The sequence below is a fragment of the Phalaenopsis equestris genome, unplaced genomic scaffold (assembly GCF_001263595.1).
Source record: "Phalaenopsis equestris unplaced genomic scaffold, ASM126359v1 Scaffold000662, whole genome shotgun sequence".
Classification (NCBI taxonomy): Eukaryota; Viridiplantae; Streptophyta; class Magnoliopsida; order Asparagales; family Orchidaceae; genus Phalaenopsis; species Phalaenopsis equestris.
The window spans coordinates 71,253-88,329 of NW_018165102.1; the positions used below are offsets into that span (position 1 = coordinate 71,253).

At 32.2% G+C, this 17,077-nt stretch overlaps 1 protein-coding gene across 1 annotated transcript in view; it reads right to left on the minus strand.

Annotated features, from left to right (window-relative positions):
* The window catches only part of LOC110030128 (lycopene epsilon cyclase, chloroplastic), a 48,568-nt gene extending 33,821 nt beyond the window's left edge, over positions 1 to 14,747 (minus strand). Inside the window, exons 1-2 of the mRNA XM_020732704.1 lie at positions 14,389 to 14,747; positions 13,559 to 13,730 (exon numbers count right to left, since the gene is read on the minus strand). Coding sequence (XP_020588363.1) covers positions 13,559 to 13,730; positions 14,389 to 14,676 — 460 coding nt within the window. The 5' untranslated portion in view covers positions 14,677 to 14,747. The remainder of the gene's footprint in view (positions 1 to 13,558; positions 13,731 to 14,388) is intronic.
* Between the last annotated feature and the right edge of the window lie 2,330 nt (positions 14,748 to 17,077).

Consider the following 17,077-nt stretch of genomic DNA (forward strand, 5'->3'; position numbering starts at 1 on the left):
GAAAAGAAAGATCTCTTATCTGAATACCAAAGTTTAAAACCTACATTATCAATCTCCTTAGCCTTTTCTCCCACCCACTTAGTTTCTTGAATACATAAGATATTAATTTTCCTATGAATCATAATATCAACTAATTCCATTAATTTACCATTGAGAGTGTCTATATTCCAAGATCATATCCTAATATTAGTTTCCTTAGTTTTATGGACTAACTTCTTTACCCGCATTTCGCCCGTAATGTGGGAACCCTTGCTTATTTAACACTACACCCGGGCGTCGGTGTAGCGGCCCTTGCACACTTTTCACTGTATTCAGGCTATACAACGCGTCGCTTCCAGGGGACGCCCTAGCACTTACACAATGATCAAAAGGATTCATGTCATGATTTTTTCGACAAGTTTTACGCTGGCTGTCGACTACCTAACGCAATCCTCCACTTTTCTCATCCGGGCTTGGGACCGGCAACGGTAGTGATAGATCTAATAAAATTCAAATTGATTATTTTTTATGAGAAAAAGAGATTGTCGAAAATGTAAAAATTGTATGGTCGGTCCAAATGAAAATTTAAGTATGTAATATCGATTGTTAATTTTTTATTTTAAGATAAAGAGTTTCAAAAAAACACAATGAAACATTATCATAGAATTAGGTGGGCAAACTTAAAAGACAAATAAAAAGTATTTTTATGACCAAACTTCAAGATTTTAAGAATTAGGATGTTCATAAAAATGCTAATTCAATGTGAGATAAAATAACTCTCACTATTAAACAAGTGACATAAGATGACTTGCAGAATTAAAAGAGAAAATTTTAATAAATAAAAATAATTGATGGTGAAAAAATAATGTGCAAGGAAAGATAAAATATAAGAAATTTTGTTATAAAAATTGGTTGAAACGTAAAAGCTTAGAAAATTGTTAAAAATATAAGATGAACAGCAAAGAGTAAGAAAATTATTTGTGATGCCAAGAAGTCATCTTTAGTGATTTTTATAATAGGGATGGTGCTGAGCTTGGCAGGTCATCTCATCGCCTTTTTAGTGAAAAGCTGAATGATTCCAGAAAGAGATACTCAACATACGACAAGGAATTTTATGCTATTGTAAGAGCTCTTGAGAACTAGAGTGATTACATGTTGACAAGCAAATTCACGCTGTTTACATATCACGAAGCCTTGAAATTTCTAAGCAACCAAAGCACACGGAAGTGACGACACTCCACTTGGGTGGAGGTTTTAACATCGTTCGAGTTCGTGCTTAAGCAAAACACAGGGAGAAAGAACTGCGTAGCAGATGCACTGAGTTGTCGTCGCCTGTTAATCACGTCAATGCAGACTCGAGTTGTGGGTGTTGCGATTGTAAGGAACTTGAATGAGGTAGAAGAAGACTTCAAGGAGATCTAAGAGCAATGTCAGAAGTAGCCTGCGAAGTTGTCCAACATAGTCGATGGGTACTTATTCTACCAGAGTAAGATGTGCATTCCTAAGTGCTCGATGAGGGAGGTCATTATTCAAGAGTGCCACAATGGAGAATTAACAAATCATTTTGTGGGAAGAAAACTCTCACACTCATGAGAGAGCACTTCTTTTATCCTTGATTGACAGGAGATATGGAGCAATACGTCAGATAGTGCAAGGTTTTCCATATGACAACGACCAAAGGGAAAAATGCAAAATTGTATACTCCATTATCAGTACAAGAGGCAGCATGGGTAGACGTTAGCATGGACTTTGTGGTAAGACTTCCACGAACTTAGTGTAACAAGAATTTCCATGATGGTGGTTCTAGACTGTTTCTTGAAGACGGCACATTCCACACCCTACCACCAGACACTGGACGCATCACATATGTCTGACTTGTACTTTAGAGAGATCGTAAGGCTGCACGGAATTCTATGAACCATCATTTTCGACAAAGACGTCAAATTTATGAGCCACTTCTCGAGGACCCTGTGGGGGATATCAGTTGCCAAACTCCAACTTAGCTTAGCAACTCACCCCAAACCAACAGCCAGACAGAGGTAAATAACAGAACCCTAGGAAATCTTCTGAAGTGCTTTGTGGGAAAGAGCATTAAGCAGTGAGATCTAATTTTGCTCAGTTTGAATACAACATATTCGTAAGTCGAACTACAAGACGCATTCCGTTCGAGATTATTTATAGGCGCGACCCGCTCACGCCACTTGAATTGGTACCACTCCTGCCAACATCAAAGATCGGTGAGAAAACTGAAGAACGGGTTCACGAGATTCAGAAACTCTATGAGGATGTTGGAAAGGAGGTTACTAAGCAGAATCACAAATATAAGGCACAAGTGAATATGTTAAGGAAAAATGTGACATTTCAAGAAGGAAACCTCATGTGAATTCTATTGAAAAAGAAGATATTTTCGTGAAAATATGCATTTGCATTACTATTTTAAAAAGGAAAGAAAAATGTGCATGCATGCATCTATGAAATATAAAAAAAAGACCTATCATCTACTCGTATGGTAAGCAATTCTCTATCATCCTCTACATGCATCAAAACAAAGGAATCACTAAGGGTGCACTAAGAAAAAAAAGAGCAGCCTGTTACATTCACGCGTGGTATGGAAAAACAACACTTGCTTAAAATTTAACAAAAAAGCAAGATCAAGAGCTTCTTGTAGTTGGCGCCAACGGTCCTTATTCATGGAGGACAAGTAACATTTAAGTTTGGAAGATTTTGATGCACAAAAAAAAATGCAATTTTATGTATACATTTTATGCTTAAATTTGGTGATATTGGACTTTAAATAAATGTATTTTCATATTTTATTGCAGGTATATCGATTTTAATCATTTGAAGCAAAAAAAACAAAAAGGAAAAAAATTGGAGTCAAAATGGAGCTTTTCAGCATTCTGGCGCCAGAATTGGCGTTAGAGGCGTTATTATACAGAGAGCTGGCGATAGAAGCGTCATTTTATAGAGAAGCGGCACCAGAAGCTCCGGAATTGGAGCCAGAGGAGCCAAAATCCACTGAACAATGCAGAACTTCAATACACTGTGCCTGAGGCGCCAGAGACGAATTAGGACGGAGTAAGGCGGATATTGACTATTTTTTAGCGGTTCTAGAAAGTTCCAATCAATTCAAACTCCCCATGGAGTGATTCAATGCATCTAGACACTTTAGAAAGGCTCTTGAATGAAAAGATATGTCTCTTGATGAAGGGGCTTATCTCTTGGTGTGAAGGGGAGTGCCTTTTGAGAAAAAAAAGGAGAGAATTTTGAATTTTTTTTGAAAGGAAGGCTGACCCTAATTAAAAGAGGGGAGTCTAGAGAGTAAGGGGGGCGTGAGGTTTGCGAGAAAGAGAGAGAGTGGCTTGAGAGAGATTTTCTTCTAGAATTGTAAGGGGAGAGGGAAGGTGGGAAATTTCTTCTTCATTACATTTCTAAGACAGAATTGAGAGTGATTGTAAAGAGAGAAAATGCTTAAAGGAAACTTCAAGGGATTTGCTTAAGACGGGGTGTGAGATAATTTTTTGTTCCTTTCTTTCTTCATTTTCTAAACTTTTTTTTATATATATAAAATCTATTTTTTATCTTATCTTCTCATGAATTCTGAATAGTCTTCTTTATCCTTCTCCTTACAATGGGATATAATTTTGTAAAGAGTTAATTTTTTTATAAAATGTTTTAAATGTCAATAAATTGTGATGATTCAAACTTTGATCTTCATTTACTTTTCGATTTGGTCAATTAAAATGTTAAAATTTATTAAGAAACATAAGATCCAAAAGAGCTATGTTTTCTACAACAAGATAAGAGTCGCATTCAATTTCATAGGTGAGAATGAAGTCCATGCGGTTGAGTGCAAATAAATAGGAAAATGTACTTTGATGGGCGTAGAATTGAAGATTTTAGGGTGACAGACAAAAATCTCTAATTTGGCCCAGTTGTTTGGAAACTAAAACGAGATTGTTTGCCCTTAGGGTATGGAGAAGTGAGAGCTCTGGAGCGACAGTCAGTATCATCTAAACCTAACCACGGATTTAGGGACCAAACTCTGGATTAGTTGATGTTTTTTATGCACTCTCAGATGGTAAAGAATAGGATTGCTCCTATTTGACATAATACAATTTTATATATATTTTAAATGATTTTAATCACTTCACAATCCATAAACTTATTGTAAAGGAGAATGATGTTTTCTTAAATTTGAACTCTTTGTTACAAAATTTTGTTTAGTATTAAGAAGTTTACTTTTGAAGTTTAGCAAATAGCTTAGTTAACCTAGTTCTTTTAACTGCATTTCATTTAGCATACAGTTACTTTACTTTAGATTTGTTTTGCGTACTTAAGTTTTTGTAATTTGAGTATTATGTTTTACATTATAATCATAAGAATTTTCAAATCCTTGTGGGATCGATATTTAGGACTCTATTAGAGTCATTTATTACTTGAGCGATACGTATACTTGCATTATTATTATGATTTAGCACCTAAAGATTTTAAAATATAAAACTATTTACACTGAATTTATTTTATTGTGATTGAACTGCATATTTACTATTTGTGTTGTCGCGTGCATATAGTAGTATTAAAAGATATTTGCAGCGCACCACAAAAATCGCGCATCAGTATCTGTGAAGCTCATTGGTTACGCATTGTGCTCCGTGAATTGCATATGTCAGTCTCTACTCTTCTAGCTATTCTATGACAATAAAGTTGTCATTAGTATTGCCCATAATTCGATCCAGCATGATCAAACCAAGCATGTGAAGATTGACAGGAACTTCATTAAGAAGCTCAATTCAGAGGAAATTTGTATTCCATTTGTCTCATCTAATGGCCAATTAGTAGATAATTTTGTCAAGAATCATTCCCGACCACTGTTAGATGACTTCAAATCTAAGTTGAACATGATGGACATCTATGCTTCAACTTGAGGGGGAGTATTAAGATTATTAGCCTAATTATTAGGCTAATTACTGTTGCAATTATTATTAACTTTTATTTGCTTGCTTTATTTTTTGTTTCCATATTTATGTATTTCCAAGTTATTTCTAAATTTATACCTTTCCTTTTATTTGAATCATGTAATATGTATTTATATCCCTTTTCCCATCAATAAAAGTATCATACTCTATCCTCAAACCTAACAGGTTGGATTGGGACCGCTTTCCTTCATTATTCCATATGAGACTTCACGGGAACATTGATATCTTGTCTGGTATATTTTATTTCTTTTTGGTTTGGTAATTGAAGGAACTTTTCTTTATAATAATTACGCTATTTGTATTAAACTCATGCAAACACCATAGGTACTAGAATTTGAAAACAAGACATTCTTGTTGGACATAATGCACCAAATCAAACATCAAAAAGAGATACACTTATCATAACCAAGATCTGTCTCGCAAAAAATAAATATAAATAAGGAAAATTTTAATTTTAACCAAAATTAATAATATATAAAAACAACTACTTACTCTGCAGGTTCTAATAATCTCAGTTCATATAATTCTTCTAGACGAATCTCATCAAACATTCTAGAACAAATAAAAATATTCATATATAATTAAGCTATTTTATGGCAATGCGTAGTCTTGCATATTATATATTAAGAATATACTACAAAGATATATATACTCTGAGAATTGAGCTTACAAGGCTTCCCTCCAAATTGTTCAACTTGTGATGCTGGCAAAAACAAATTTAATGTGAAGTAGTGGTGACAAAGAACAAAATTAAAAAGGCATGTGACAAAGCAAGCAAGCAGTAAATAATCATAGTTTATTAATGTAGAAATAATGAATGAGTGGCGAACAATCACTAGTAAAAAGGCTGTGAGGTTAAAGACAATATATAGAAGAATAGGAATGATAAATAAGAAACAAATGATAAATAAAGTGAAATTTGGAGTGAGATTAAGTCAGAAAGAGAACATCTGAGAGTTTCTCCTAAGAATTGTCTCATTCGTTGAGTTAGTGGCTGTCAGGTTATCTTAGAAGATGTGACCTGATTGGCCAATGACATATCAAAGATTATAGATATTGAGATGCCATTTCTGCCAAATATATTAGTTATCTAGAGATTAGCATGATTCGTTATTAGCAACTAAAAGAAAAGAGGGAAAAAAAAACAACGGCCCAGATAACTTTCTAGAAAAAAAATTTTATCTTTGAAAATGCCAAACCAACAAGTATCAATTGATAAAAATGTAACAGCACAAACTAGATTATAGTGCTTTTTAAGCAGTCATGAGCCTCCCTAATAAAATGAAATATAGTTTACACTTATCTTTAACTAATATGAGAGAAGATTAAATGATCCACAAATATCTAAATTAAATAGTATATGTTTGAACCTTGATTATTACAAGGTAGAAAATCAATTACAATAATATCATCGTAGTGTTTAATGAAAATATGCAAATATACAAAAAAGAGATTATATTTTTTATATAATAAAAATTAAAGGAAGAAAATTACAAAGCTTAGCTGGTTGAACTGATTCCACTTGTGTAAGTTGAACATTACAAACAAATTTCTTAGCATCAATTAGAAAATACATCAATACAATATTAAAAACATAAATTATAATAGATCTTTTATGATGCTGGTAAGAGACTTGGAGAATCTAAGTTTCCATTAGATGATGATGTGTCGGTGTAGTTTAATTTTCCGTTGGACGGTGGGATTAAATTTTCTGCTATTCTATTTCTATCATTAAAAGTTTAATTTCTAACTATTAATTGAAAGAGCCACTTAAAAAAACAATTAAATTGACTACATAAAAATAGTTACCTTTCAGGTTGTTGACTCTGCCATGTTTTTTATATTGGTTCCACTTCTATTCATCACATTCAAAAATTTAAAAACTATTCATCATATTCAAAAATTTAAAACCTAAGAAAAATATTAAAACTATATAATGATTTATCTAAAGATAACCCCGGAAAAAATCACACTTCTAAACTTCAGTATCCCAAAGAAAAGAAAATAATATGCATGTTAGTCTTTCATATTTCATTATAGAAGATATTATAATAATCTAAAGTATGTGTCCATGACATTTACTCAATAGAAATAACTTAAAACTTTAAAATGCATTAACTTTATTATACTCTTCCAAGTTTTACCTTTAACTTTACTTTTATTTCATATTATTAACATTCACATATATCTTAGAAACACCATCAAACATAGCTTAATACACCACTGATTAATATTATTCTATCAGCACGGTGGTTCGTGATCTAATTTACATGATTTTTTGAGAAAAAAAAATTTTTACTCGCTCCTGACAGATATTCTCACATCGACACAGCAGTTGGCGATATAAACATCACAATTATCTTAGTGGTAGGATAACATTTACGCCCAAGAGTATATTGGTGGTCTCTACCTGTAACATAAGGAGTTGAACTCTTCTTAAGAAAGCACATACAAGCACTCATAGAACCACTACTTCATTGTTCATATCATACATTCTTATGAGACATATTTTAAGAAAACTTATATTTATCTACTAATAAAATACATATTTATTAAATTCATATGACATGCAATAAACTGATAAAAGCACTTATACTGGAATCTACATATCATATCTTCTTAGAAAAACTATAATGCCATTTTTTTAATCTAATAAAATGAAGAATCTGTTATAATCTAAATCTTACTGGAACATAACATAAATAGAATCAAGTATACATTTAAAAATAGAGGAATTAATGAAATTTAGAACTATAACTATTCACTTCAAGCCTGAATGTCTTTCTTTTACCCTTGAATTCCCCTTTTCAAGTTATTAATTAACACTCGTTGCAATTAATCACTGATTTACATTTATTATAGTAATATCTAATTAATACCATCTTAATTAATTAAGCAAAATATCTCACATAAAAAAAAATCCAAATTCTTACCTTATTAAAAATTGCTCAGATCAATATTTCTTCCCAACAAAACATTTCACTTATGATACCTAATTTGTATTCATAAAATTTTAATGTTAAAATCATAACATATTTAATTAATTTAATTTATATTATTTAAATGTTTAAATGCTAATATTTATCTTTATTAATGGCTCGGTCTGATTCTTCCTTGTTCTAAAATCTAAATATCTTTCCACTTCTACATCTTGATTTCAATTAACATAATCCCATATTAATTTCTTAAGCGAACACCAATTTAATATAGATAAACTCAAAAACTAAACCCTAAATGCTTAGCACAACCTTCTACGCGCTCAGAATTTGTCTTTATCGCATGGCTCGATCAGCTCACATGCGAAGATCTTCTTTCCCATAAAATCTTCTACTTCCAATATTTATTTTTAAGTTAATAAATCATGAAATGTTAGTAGTATAACATTTTTATTAACCAAATTTATCAAATTAAAACTTACGAAAATTGGATTACTCGCCTTCTTGTAGAGTTCGGTTAGGTCCCCCTTATCTCGCACACCAATGGGATCCTTTCTCCTTCCTCTTCGCACCAGAGCCGCTAAACTAGGGTTTGCTCGGTGTAGCCCTTTTCTCTTCCTCCTCTATAACTTCGTATTTAATTCAACTTCATTGCACAGACCAATCGCTGCCCCGTTCAACCATTTTGTCTGCTTCTCTCGACAAAGCTGCACGCCTTCTCTTCGTCTTCCTTCAAGTTCATCTTCCTTCGAGCATGGCTCGACATTAACTTGCACGATGAGTTGATCTCCTTCCCCATCCTCTCCTTAGTTAGGGTTCGGCATGCATGATGCCCTTTCCTCGGTCGAAAATAACATAAAATGCAAAGCTCCTCGATGAAGTCGTAATTCTTCCTCTTCTCTCGGCTAGGGATTCTTTCATTGGGAGAGCGGAAGAGTCAAAGTCTCCCATGCACGCAAGCGGTAATTTCTTTCCATCTTCTTTGTTCCCACTCCGATCTTCCATCTCTTTCTCTCGCTCTCTCTGTCAGCTTGTTCAAATGAAACAACAACTTCTTCAACTCCTAAATATGAAACTTTAAGGACGCACCTATAAAATTATTATTAATAATATTATTTATTTATTTAAAAATTTATATATTTATAAATTAAAATTTTTACAATATCCCTTCCTTATAAAAATTTCATCCTCTAAATTCATGAAATTCACACTAACTAATCATTAAGTAATGAACCATAAAGCAATAACAAGTCTTCTTCTTAAGAAATAATTAAATCATATGTGATAAATCTAATATCTATGATAAAATTCAACAAAAAATACCTATAAGTAACACAGCATAAGATAAATAGAACAACACCCATTAGATAAATCTTCCATCAAACTCTATGCGTCAATATCAGTGGCAACAATATCGGCTTTTGTCATCCTCTGTTGACCACTTCCAAAAATATATCCCTCCTGGATATTGCCTTAAATTAAATCCCTTCCTGAGTTAGCATTTGATGTGGATCTCTGAGCAGCATTAGGATAATTCCTCATCTGATGTCAAAGTTGTATTTATAAATAACACAACTCCAAACCAAATAGACATGCACCATGATTTTGCTTCACACACAACATAGGGCTCAATATTGTTGTTGTCAGCTTGATTACTAACTCCATCAGTGTAGGACTTTATTTTGTTCTCATTAAACTCTTCAGAATGAATTGTTGGTGTCACTTCTTTCAAACTCTTCCTCTTGTGTATGTTTTTACGCATCTGAGTTTGTTGAAAATCAATTTCTACACATCTAGCCCTTTCCACTAGCACTGAATAGTCCTCACTCTCAAGTATTAGTGGTTGTCTAATTGAATCATTCAACCCAGGAAAAAGCATGTGACATTTCTCCTCAGTATTTGGAACCAACTGGGGTGCATACCTCAAAAGCATAGTGAACTCAGCCTTATATCATCTTATCGAACGATCACCTTGTACCAACCAGATAAGCTTGTCATGCATTTTTCTCCTGGTTGACATTGGTATGATCAGTCTCAAAAAGTTGCCAAAAACTCCTCCCACCGCACTAAGTGGATGGTTCTTTTCGAAACTTCTTCTACATTTGTCCTTGCCACCATCACTCTGTTTCTCCTTAAAAAGCAAAAGTGGCAAGTGCAACCCTTCTCTTTGGTAGACAAGACATCCCATCTATAATTTGCTATATTTTAAATAGCCAGTTATCAGTATCCACTAGACATTCTCCTCCAGAAAAGAGAGATAGTCTCATATCCTGAAATGGTTTCAATACTTGTCCATCTGACCTCCGCCACTAGATATGGACCAAGACTGAGAGTTCATAATCATCTGAGTCACTACGATTATGATCTCTGTAAAAGCATCAATATTGACAATAATATAATGGGATATATCAAATTCTACATTATCATCTCTGACATCTTTCTTATGACTATCTATAACTGAAATAACAACCAAATAATTTAATTAGACTCAACTAAAATTTGAAGTTTTATTATTTATAACTTAATTCAATCATTATAATGTTTCTTTCATTAAGATTTATGTTGTTTAATCTAAATCTAGCTTTGATACCATTTTTTTCATGAACCGATCGAAAGTTTGGAATTAACCAGAACGGAAGCAGACGAAATGACAATAGAATCAATTTTGTATTATTTTATCTCTATCACTAACAGTTTAATATCTAACTATTAATGGAAATCTACTGCTAAAGAAAGTAATGAAATTGAGCAGATAAAAATAATTACCATTTAAGTTGCTGACCTCGTCTTCTGTACACATGTTTTTCTCTTCTATTCATTTTATTCAAAATCTTAAAGCCTAAAAAAATAATAAAATAATAAAATAATTTATCTAAAGATAACATATGAGTAATTACTCTTCTAAACTATAGTACGAAAAGAAAATAAAATGCATGTTGGTCTTTCATATTTCACTCTAAAAGACTTATAATAATCTAAAGTACGTATTCATAACATTCATATTTCATAATTATTTTATTTCTATCACTAACAGTTTAATATCTAACTATTAATGGAAATCTACTGCTAAAGAAAGTAATTAAATTGACCAAAGAAAAATAATTACCATTCAAGTTGCTGACCTCGTCTTCTGTACACATTTTTTTCTCTTATATTCATTTTATTCAAAATCTTAAAGCCTAAAAAAATAATAAAATAATAAAATAATTTATCTGAAGATAACCTATGAGTAATTATACTTCTAAACTATAGTACGAAAAGAAAATAAAATACATGTTGGTCTTTCATATTTCACTCTAAAAGACATATAATAATCTAAAATTTAATATGCATTTACTTTAATTATATTCTTCAAGATTTAATATTTAAATTTATTTTTATTTTATGTTCTTAATATTCAAACCTATCTCAAAAGCGTAATCAAAATATATTCTAATACGCTTTTGGTCGATATTATCTCATCGGCACAACAATTATTATTTTAATTTATGATTCTTTAAGGTATGAAATTTTTTACTCATCCCTGACAGATATTCTCTCATCGGTAAGAAATTTTTTGGGGTTCTACACATCACAATGATAGGATAACATCTAAGAGCGCGGCTACATTGTCGTCCCCTATCTGTATCATAAGGGAATAAACTCCTCATAAAAATGCACATACAATCACTCATAGATATACTACTTCATTCTTGATATCATACATTCTAATGAGATATCATATGAGAACTTATATTTATTTACCAATAAAATGAACATTTATTAAATTTATAGTTCATGAAAAAACCTAATAAATGTATTTATACTAAAATTTACACATCATGCAGTCATAAAAACTCATCTTAGGAAAATTATAATTTAATTGTTTAACATCCATATTTTTTCTACCTAATAATAAGAATAATTTGTAATAATTTAAATCTCACCGGAACATAACATCAATGAAATCATGCATACATTTAAAAATAATGAAAATTACTAAAATTTAGAAATATAATTATACAATTGAAGCCTGAATGCATTTCTTTTTCCCTTAAATTCGCCTTTTAAATTTTTTAATTAACACTCACATTAAACCCTGATTTATATTTATTATATAAATATATACTAAATAACATCTTAATTTATTAAACAAAATATCTCATATAAGTAAAATATACAAATTCTTACCTCATTAAAAGTTGCTCATGTCAATATTTTTTCTCACCAAAACCTTCCATTTATGATACTTGACTTTTATTCATAACATTTTAATGTTAATAACATAACAAGTTTAAATTAATTTAATTTATACTATTTAAAACTTATATCCTAACATTTAACTTTATTAGTAGCTTGTATGATTATTGTTCTAAAATCTAAAAATCCTTCCACATCTACAACCCGATTCAAATAGCATTATACCATATTAACTCCTTAAGTGCACATTAATTTAATATAGAAAAAACTCAAAAACTAAAACCAAAACCTTGCTTAAATTCGGGCTCAACATCCAACTAGCTTGGAATTCGTCTTTCTCACACGGTTCGATCAACTCATATGTAAAGCTCCTATTTCCCATAAAATCTACTTACAATATTTATTTTTAAATTAATATACAATTAAATGCTACTATTATAATTTTTTTATTAGTTAAATTGATATAACTAAAACTTATAAAAAAGTCAGATTACTCGCGTACTTACAGAGTTTGATACAATCTCCCTTACCTAGCACAGCCACGAGCTCCTTTTCCTCCTTTTTGCTCTTTGCTCGACCCAGCACAGCACACGGAATCCTTCCTCCTCCTTCATTTTCGTACCAATTTTGCTCGACTAGGATTTACCTCGAGCCGACTCCCTTCTCTCCTTCAAAATTTACAAAGTCATGGTGCTTCCTCTTCCCTCGGCTAGGGTTTCTTCCATCAACAGTGCAAGGGTTGAAGTCTCCTACGCACGCAAGCGATGACTACTTTCCATCTTATTCCTTGTTCTAACACTCGACCTCCCTGCTCTTTTTCTCGCTCCCACTCTGTCAGTCTATTCGAATGAAATGATAACTTCTTCAACATCTAATGATGAAACCTTAGGGACTCACCTATTCAATTATTATTATTATTATTATTATTATTATTATTATTATTTATTTCTCTATAACTTAAAGTTATCACACTTTCAATGAAAAAAACAATTATTGAAATTGAGGTCCCTAATTTAAAATGTAATCTTTGGATATTCGGATAAAATAGGCGAAGGTTTCTCCCTCTTTGTTAAATAGTACAGGGTATTACTAATTATGAGGGATTCTAATATTAATATTTCTATCACTAGCCAATAGCAATCCATCAAAGACTCTAGAATTAGATATCATATTTGCACATACAGTTATTTCTATAAATTGTAGTGTATTTTATCGATACATTAGATTTTTAAATCATTTTACATTGAACACTATAAATCATATAATCATCAAAAACCACCCTACAATTTATAAGCTGAAGTAGACCACAACAACAACAACTAAGCCTTAATCCCACTACGTGGGGTCAGCTACATGACTCCTTTTTTCTCCATTGAATCCTCTTGAGTGGCATGTTTTCATTTAGTTCTACAAATTAAGATCAATTTTTATACAATAAGCTGAAGTAGACCATAAATTCAAAATTACCCAAGTGATGGATAATACCTTTAAACTCATCCTCCCATACACCATAGTTATTTGTAAATGGAAGGTCGGGACCAATAAGTCCTACTCTTAATCCAGTTTTAGCCACCTCTGCTGCCAGCGACATGCCAGCCGGACCGCACCCAATCACGATTAAATCCAGCATAGGAATGCCAGAAGAAATCATTTGTAGCTGCAGGATGCCATATAATTCAATCAAGCTTCAAATACATAGAAATGGAGAAGACAAAGTCTGTAAAACAAGATTAAGGCTACATTATGCTTTTATAGCACAGCTAAATTAGATGATCATACTTATGTAAAAATTGTATAAATCATCTCATATGTTAAGAAGTTGCAAAGGCACAATGATAATTTCTTAAAAAATGTTCTCATAGTAATGCTTGTTGAAAACTTTTTAAACATAAAATTTAAGTGAAAGAAATCTATTCTCAAGAAAACAAAACTGCAGAACAGCAGAAACAAATGAAGCCCGAGCAGAATCAGCCAAGAGAACAGAGAGGGATAAATCCATACAAGACTACAGCATAACAATTTGACCTTGACCAAAAACAAAAAAAAGGGAAAAAAAGAAGAAGAAGGATCGAGCTGAAGCTGAAGATCATCGCAAAAACGGCCATGGGCCTTAAATATCATCAGGAAATAAGTGCAATGAAACAATATAGAATCATTCAAACTAAGTGACCTTCTTTACTAATACATTAAATTTTAACCAGGCATTGTAATCCTTCGATGGGTATTAAAAATAAATCGTTAACTAGAGCTGAAAAGCCATACTAAGAAAATTAAGAAAAAAAAACTCAGAAATTTGCAGTAGAGAAAGAGTGGACTTTGTCTGAAATTTTGGTTTGCTTTTCCATAGGCTTCCGCTCCTGCATTTGAACAAAGAAGAGCTCACTGCCGCCGGCCTTAATATAATCCTCCTCATCAGCAAATTCCTCCACTCCCTTCACCTCCGTCGTCGGCCCGAAGGCGCGTAATAGCGGAAGAGGCCGAATCGAACGTTTTCTCTTCCAGAGCAGCGGCCACTGGTCGGCCGCAGCGAGTCGCCTCTGGCATTTCCAGTCGCAGAATGGAAGAGAGTGTGCGGCTGCCCGCACGTGACCTAGACACTCCATGGAAGCAGGTGACAGAAGAAAAATGCAGTTTATGCTTTGTAGGATTCCGATTCTGGAGCCAAGATACAAGAGATCAGTTTTATGGCTTCTACACTTGAGGTTCTAGTAGGGGGTGGAGCGTCGGGAAGAGGTTCTCCAAAAGACACGTGTAATGTAACAATTGGTTAAACGCTTAGGTGGTCTCCGCATGAGGATATGGTTTGATTCTTCTGCTAGTTTAAAAAAAGGCAACCATAAATCGTATATTATTTTTAAAATTCTCTTAATTTGTGTACATCGTATAAAGGATCAGTAGGGGTTAAAGTAGAAAAGTTCCATTGTTTTATGGCTCGATAAATTATTAGACGGATTTACATATTCTAATATTTTAATTTCGAATAAATACTCATAATAGCTTAATTAAATATTATAAAAAATTTAATCAGCCGTTATCTGGCAAATTATACCATATACAATTTCGGCTCAAAATTGCCTCTCCATATGCAATTTCACATGTGCCCCTCTTGCTGTATGATTTCCTTATTATTTTATTATAAGATTTTTTCATTGGATAAAAAATTGAGACGATGATTAGAAAATTTCAAAGTAGTTGAATTAGACTTGAACGTAATTGGGAAAAAAATTTTGCTACTTAAATATTACAGGCTTGTACGACAAGATGATTCTTTGATAGCTTATATAATTAATATTGGCCTTGTACGAAAAAAATTTGTATGAAAATCAAGATCATTTTTATAAAAACAAATGTTAAATCAGCGAAAGGGTTGAAAAAAGTCGATTACAGATTCAACTAAAAGACAAAGCAGCATCGAAGCTTGGTTGAATATTGGTTAAATGGAATCAAAATCTTGTAGGTACAAATATTATTCAACCTATTTCGAATAATATTTGAATCAAGTTTTATTTTGATCAAAACTTCGTAAGACCATTAAATAAATTTTATTCAAAAAAAAATTTCAAATATGTTGAGGAGGATTTAACCTTTATTTGTACCTAATTCAAATACTATTAAAACCACGCAATAATCTTACTTATGTCAATATGTAGTGTATTTTCATACTAACAGTGAATTAAGCATCTCTTAGATCCTGATCTATCTGTAGGTGATGCTCAAACCTTGCAAAATCAAAGAAAATGAGAAATACCAAACAAATGAGGATAGAGAAAGCAAATCCACTAATATATGAGTAGGAAGATGAACAGAGTAAAAATGATCGAGCTCTTAGCTCTTCACAACATCATCTATTTATAGGATAGAATATAAGCTCTCGAGTTCTATAGAAAAACTTATAGAATGAGTAATGTATTTTATAAAAGGGAATAAGAAATTTAAGGGACTGATGTCCATAATCAAGCTCGAGGAGAGACGACCAACTTGCTAAAGATGCACATGACTATGACCATAATCAAGCTCATCCCCTATCCATTGTGGATGCTTCTTTAAGATAAATTTGTAAGTCGGTCTTAAGCTCAAGTAGGTGACCTTGTGTTTTGAGCCCAACTAGCATGTTATCTCTTCCTAGCTCAGCAAACATGTCCATACTGAGTAGGGTTGGATGAGCTATTATTGAGTCTAGCTTAGCAAACTCATCTTCTTTATCATTCCTTTAGGTGAATCTACCTTGGGGGTGTACATCTAATTTATTCATTCTCTTACATTTTTGGAAAGAAACTATGAAAAAAATAGGAGAATGATAAATAATTATCACTTATGAGTGTGGACCATATCTCGTTTAACATAATTTCTATGTCATAGTTTCTTATGTTGTCAAAACTTTATTTTCGGCCAATAAAGTTTCACTAATATTTTTGCTTCCAATTTCCTTTTTGAAAAGAGTTAGTGTATCTAAAAAACTAATATATATTTTTGTTCACAAATTTTAATTTATTTATTGTTTATCCCAACATCAACATAGGTTCTCTCCTATAAATTTGTCATCCCACAGGAAGGGAGAGTTTCACATTATGAGTTCCTTCTTTCATTATTGTACGTGTTTTGTAGTTTGCAAATAATGGATATCAGTAGCTTTGATTCAATTGATAATAATATGGACATTGATAATAGATTAAGAGATAGAGGCTTGCTTTTGGATCCTCTAAGTTGAAGAAAGTGAAAGTGGTATGCACTATAGATATAGTACCTCAAATATCATAGTTACTTTTATCATTCGATTCTCTCTCTAGAATCCTTACAGCTTCTAACTTAAAAATCTTTTTTTTTTATTCTTATTCACTAGAATATTTTACATATCTCAAGTTTTGAAGAAAATTGATCACTAGTTTAACGAGTCCAAGTTTATATCATCATTATTGAGGTAAGCTAAGGGGTGTACGACAAGCTACTTTTATAATATGCACATTTGTTTAAGGTGTCAATGAGTGTGAGTTTACAAACTCGGGG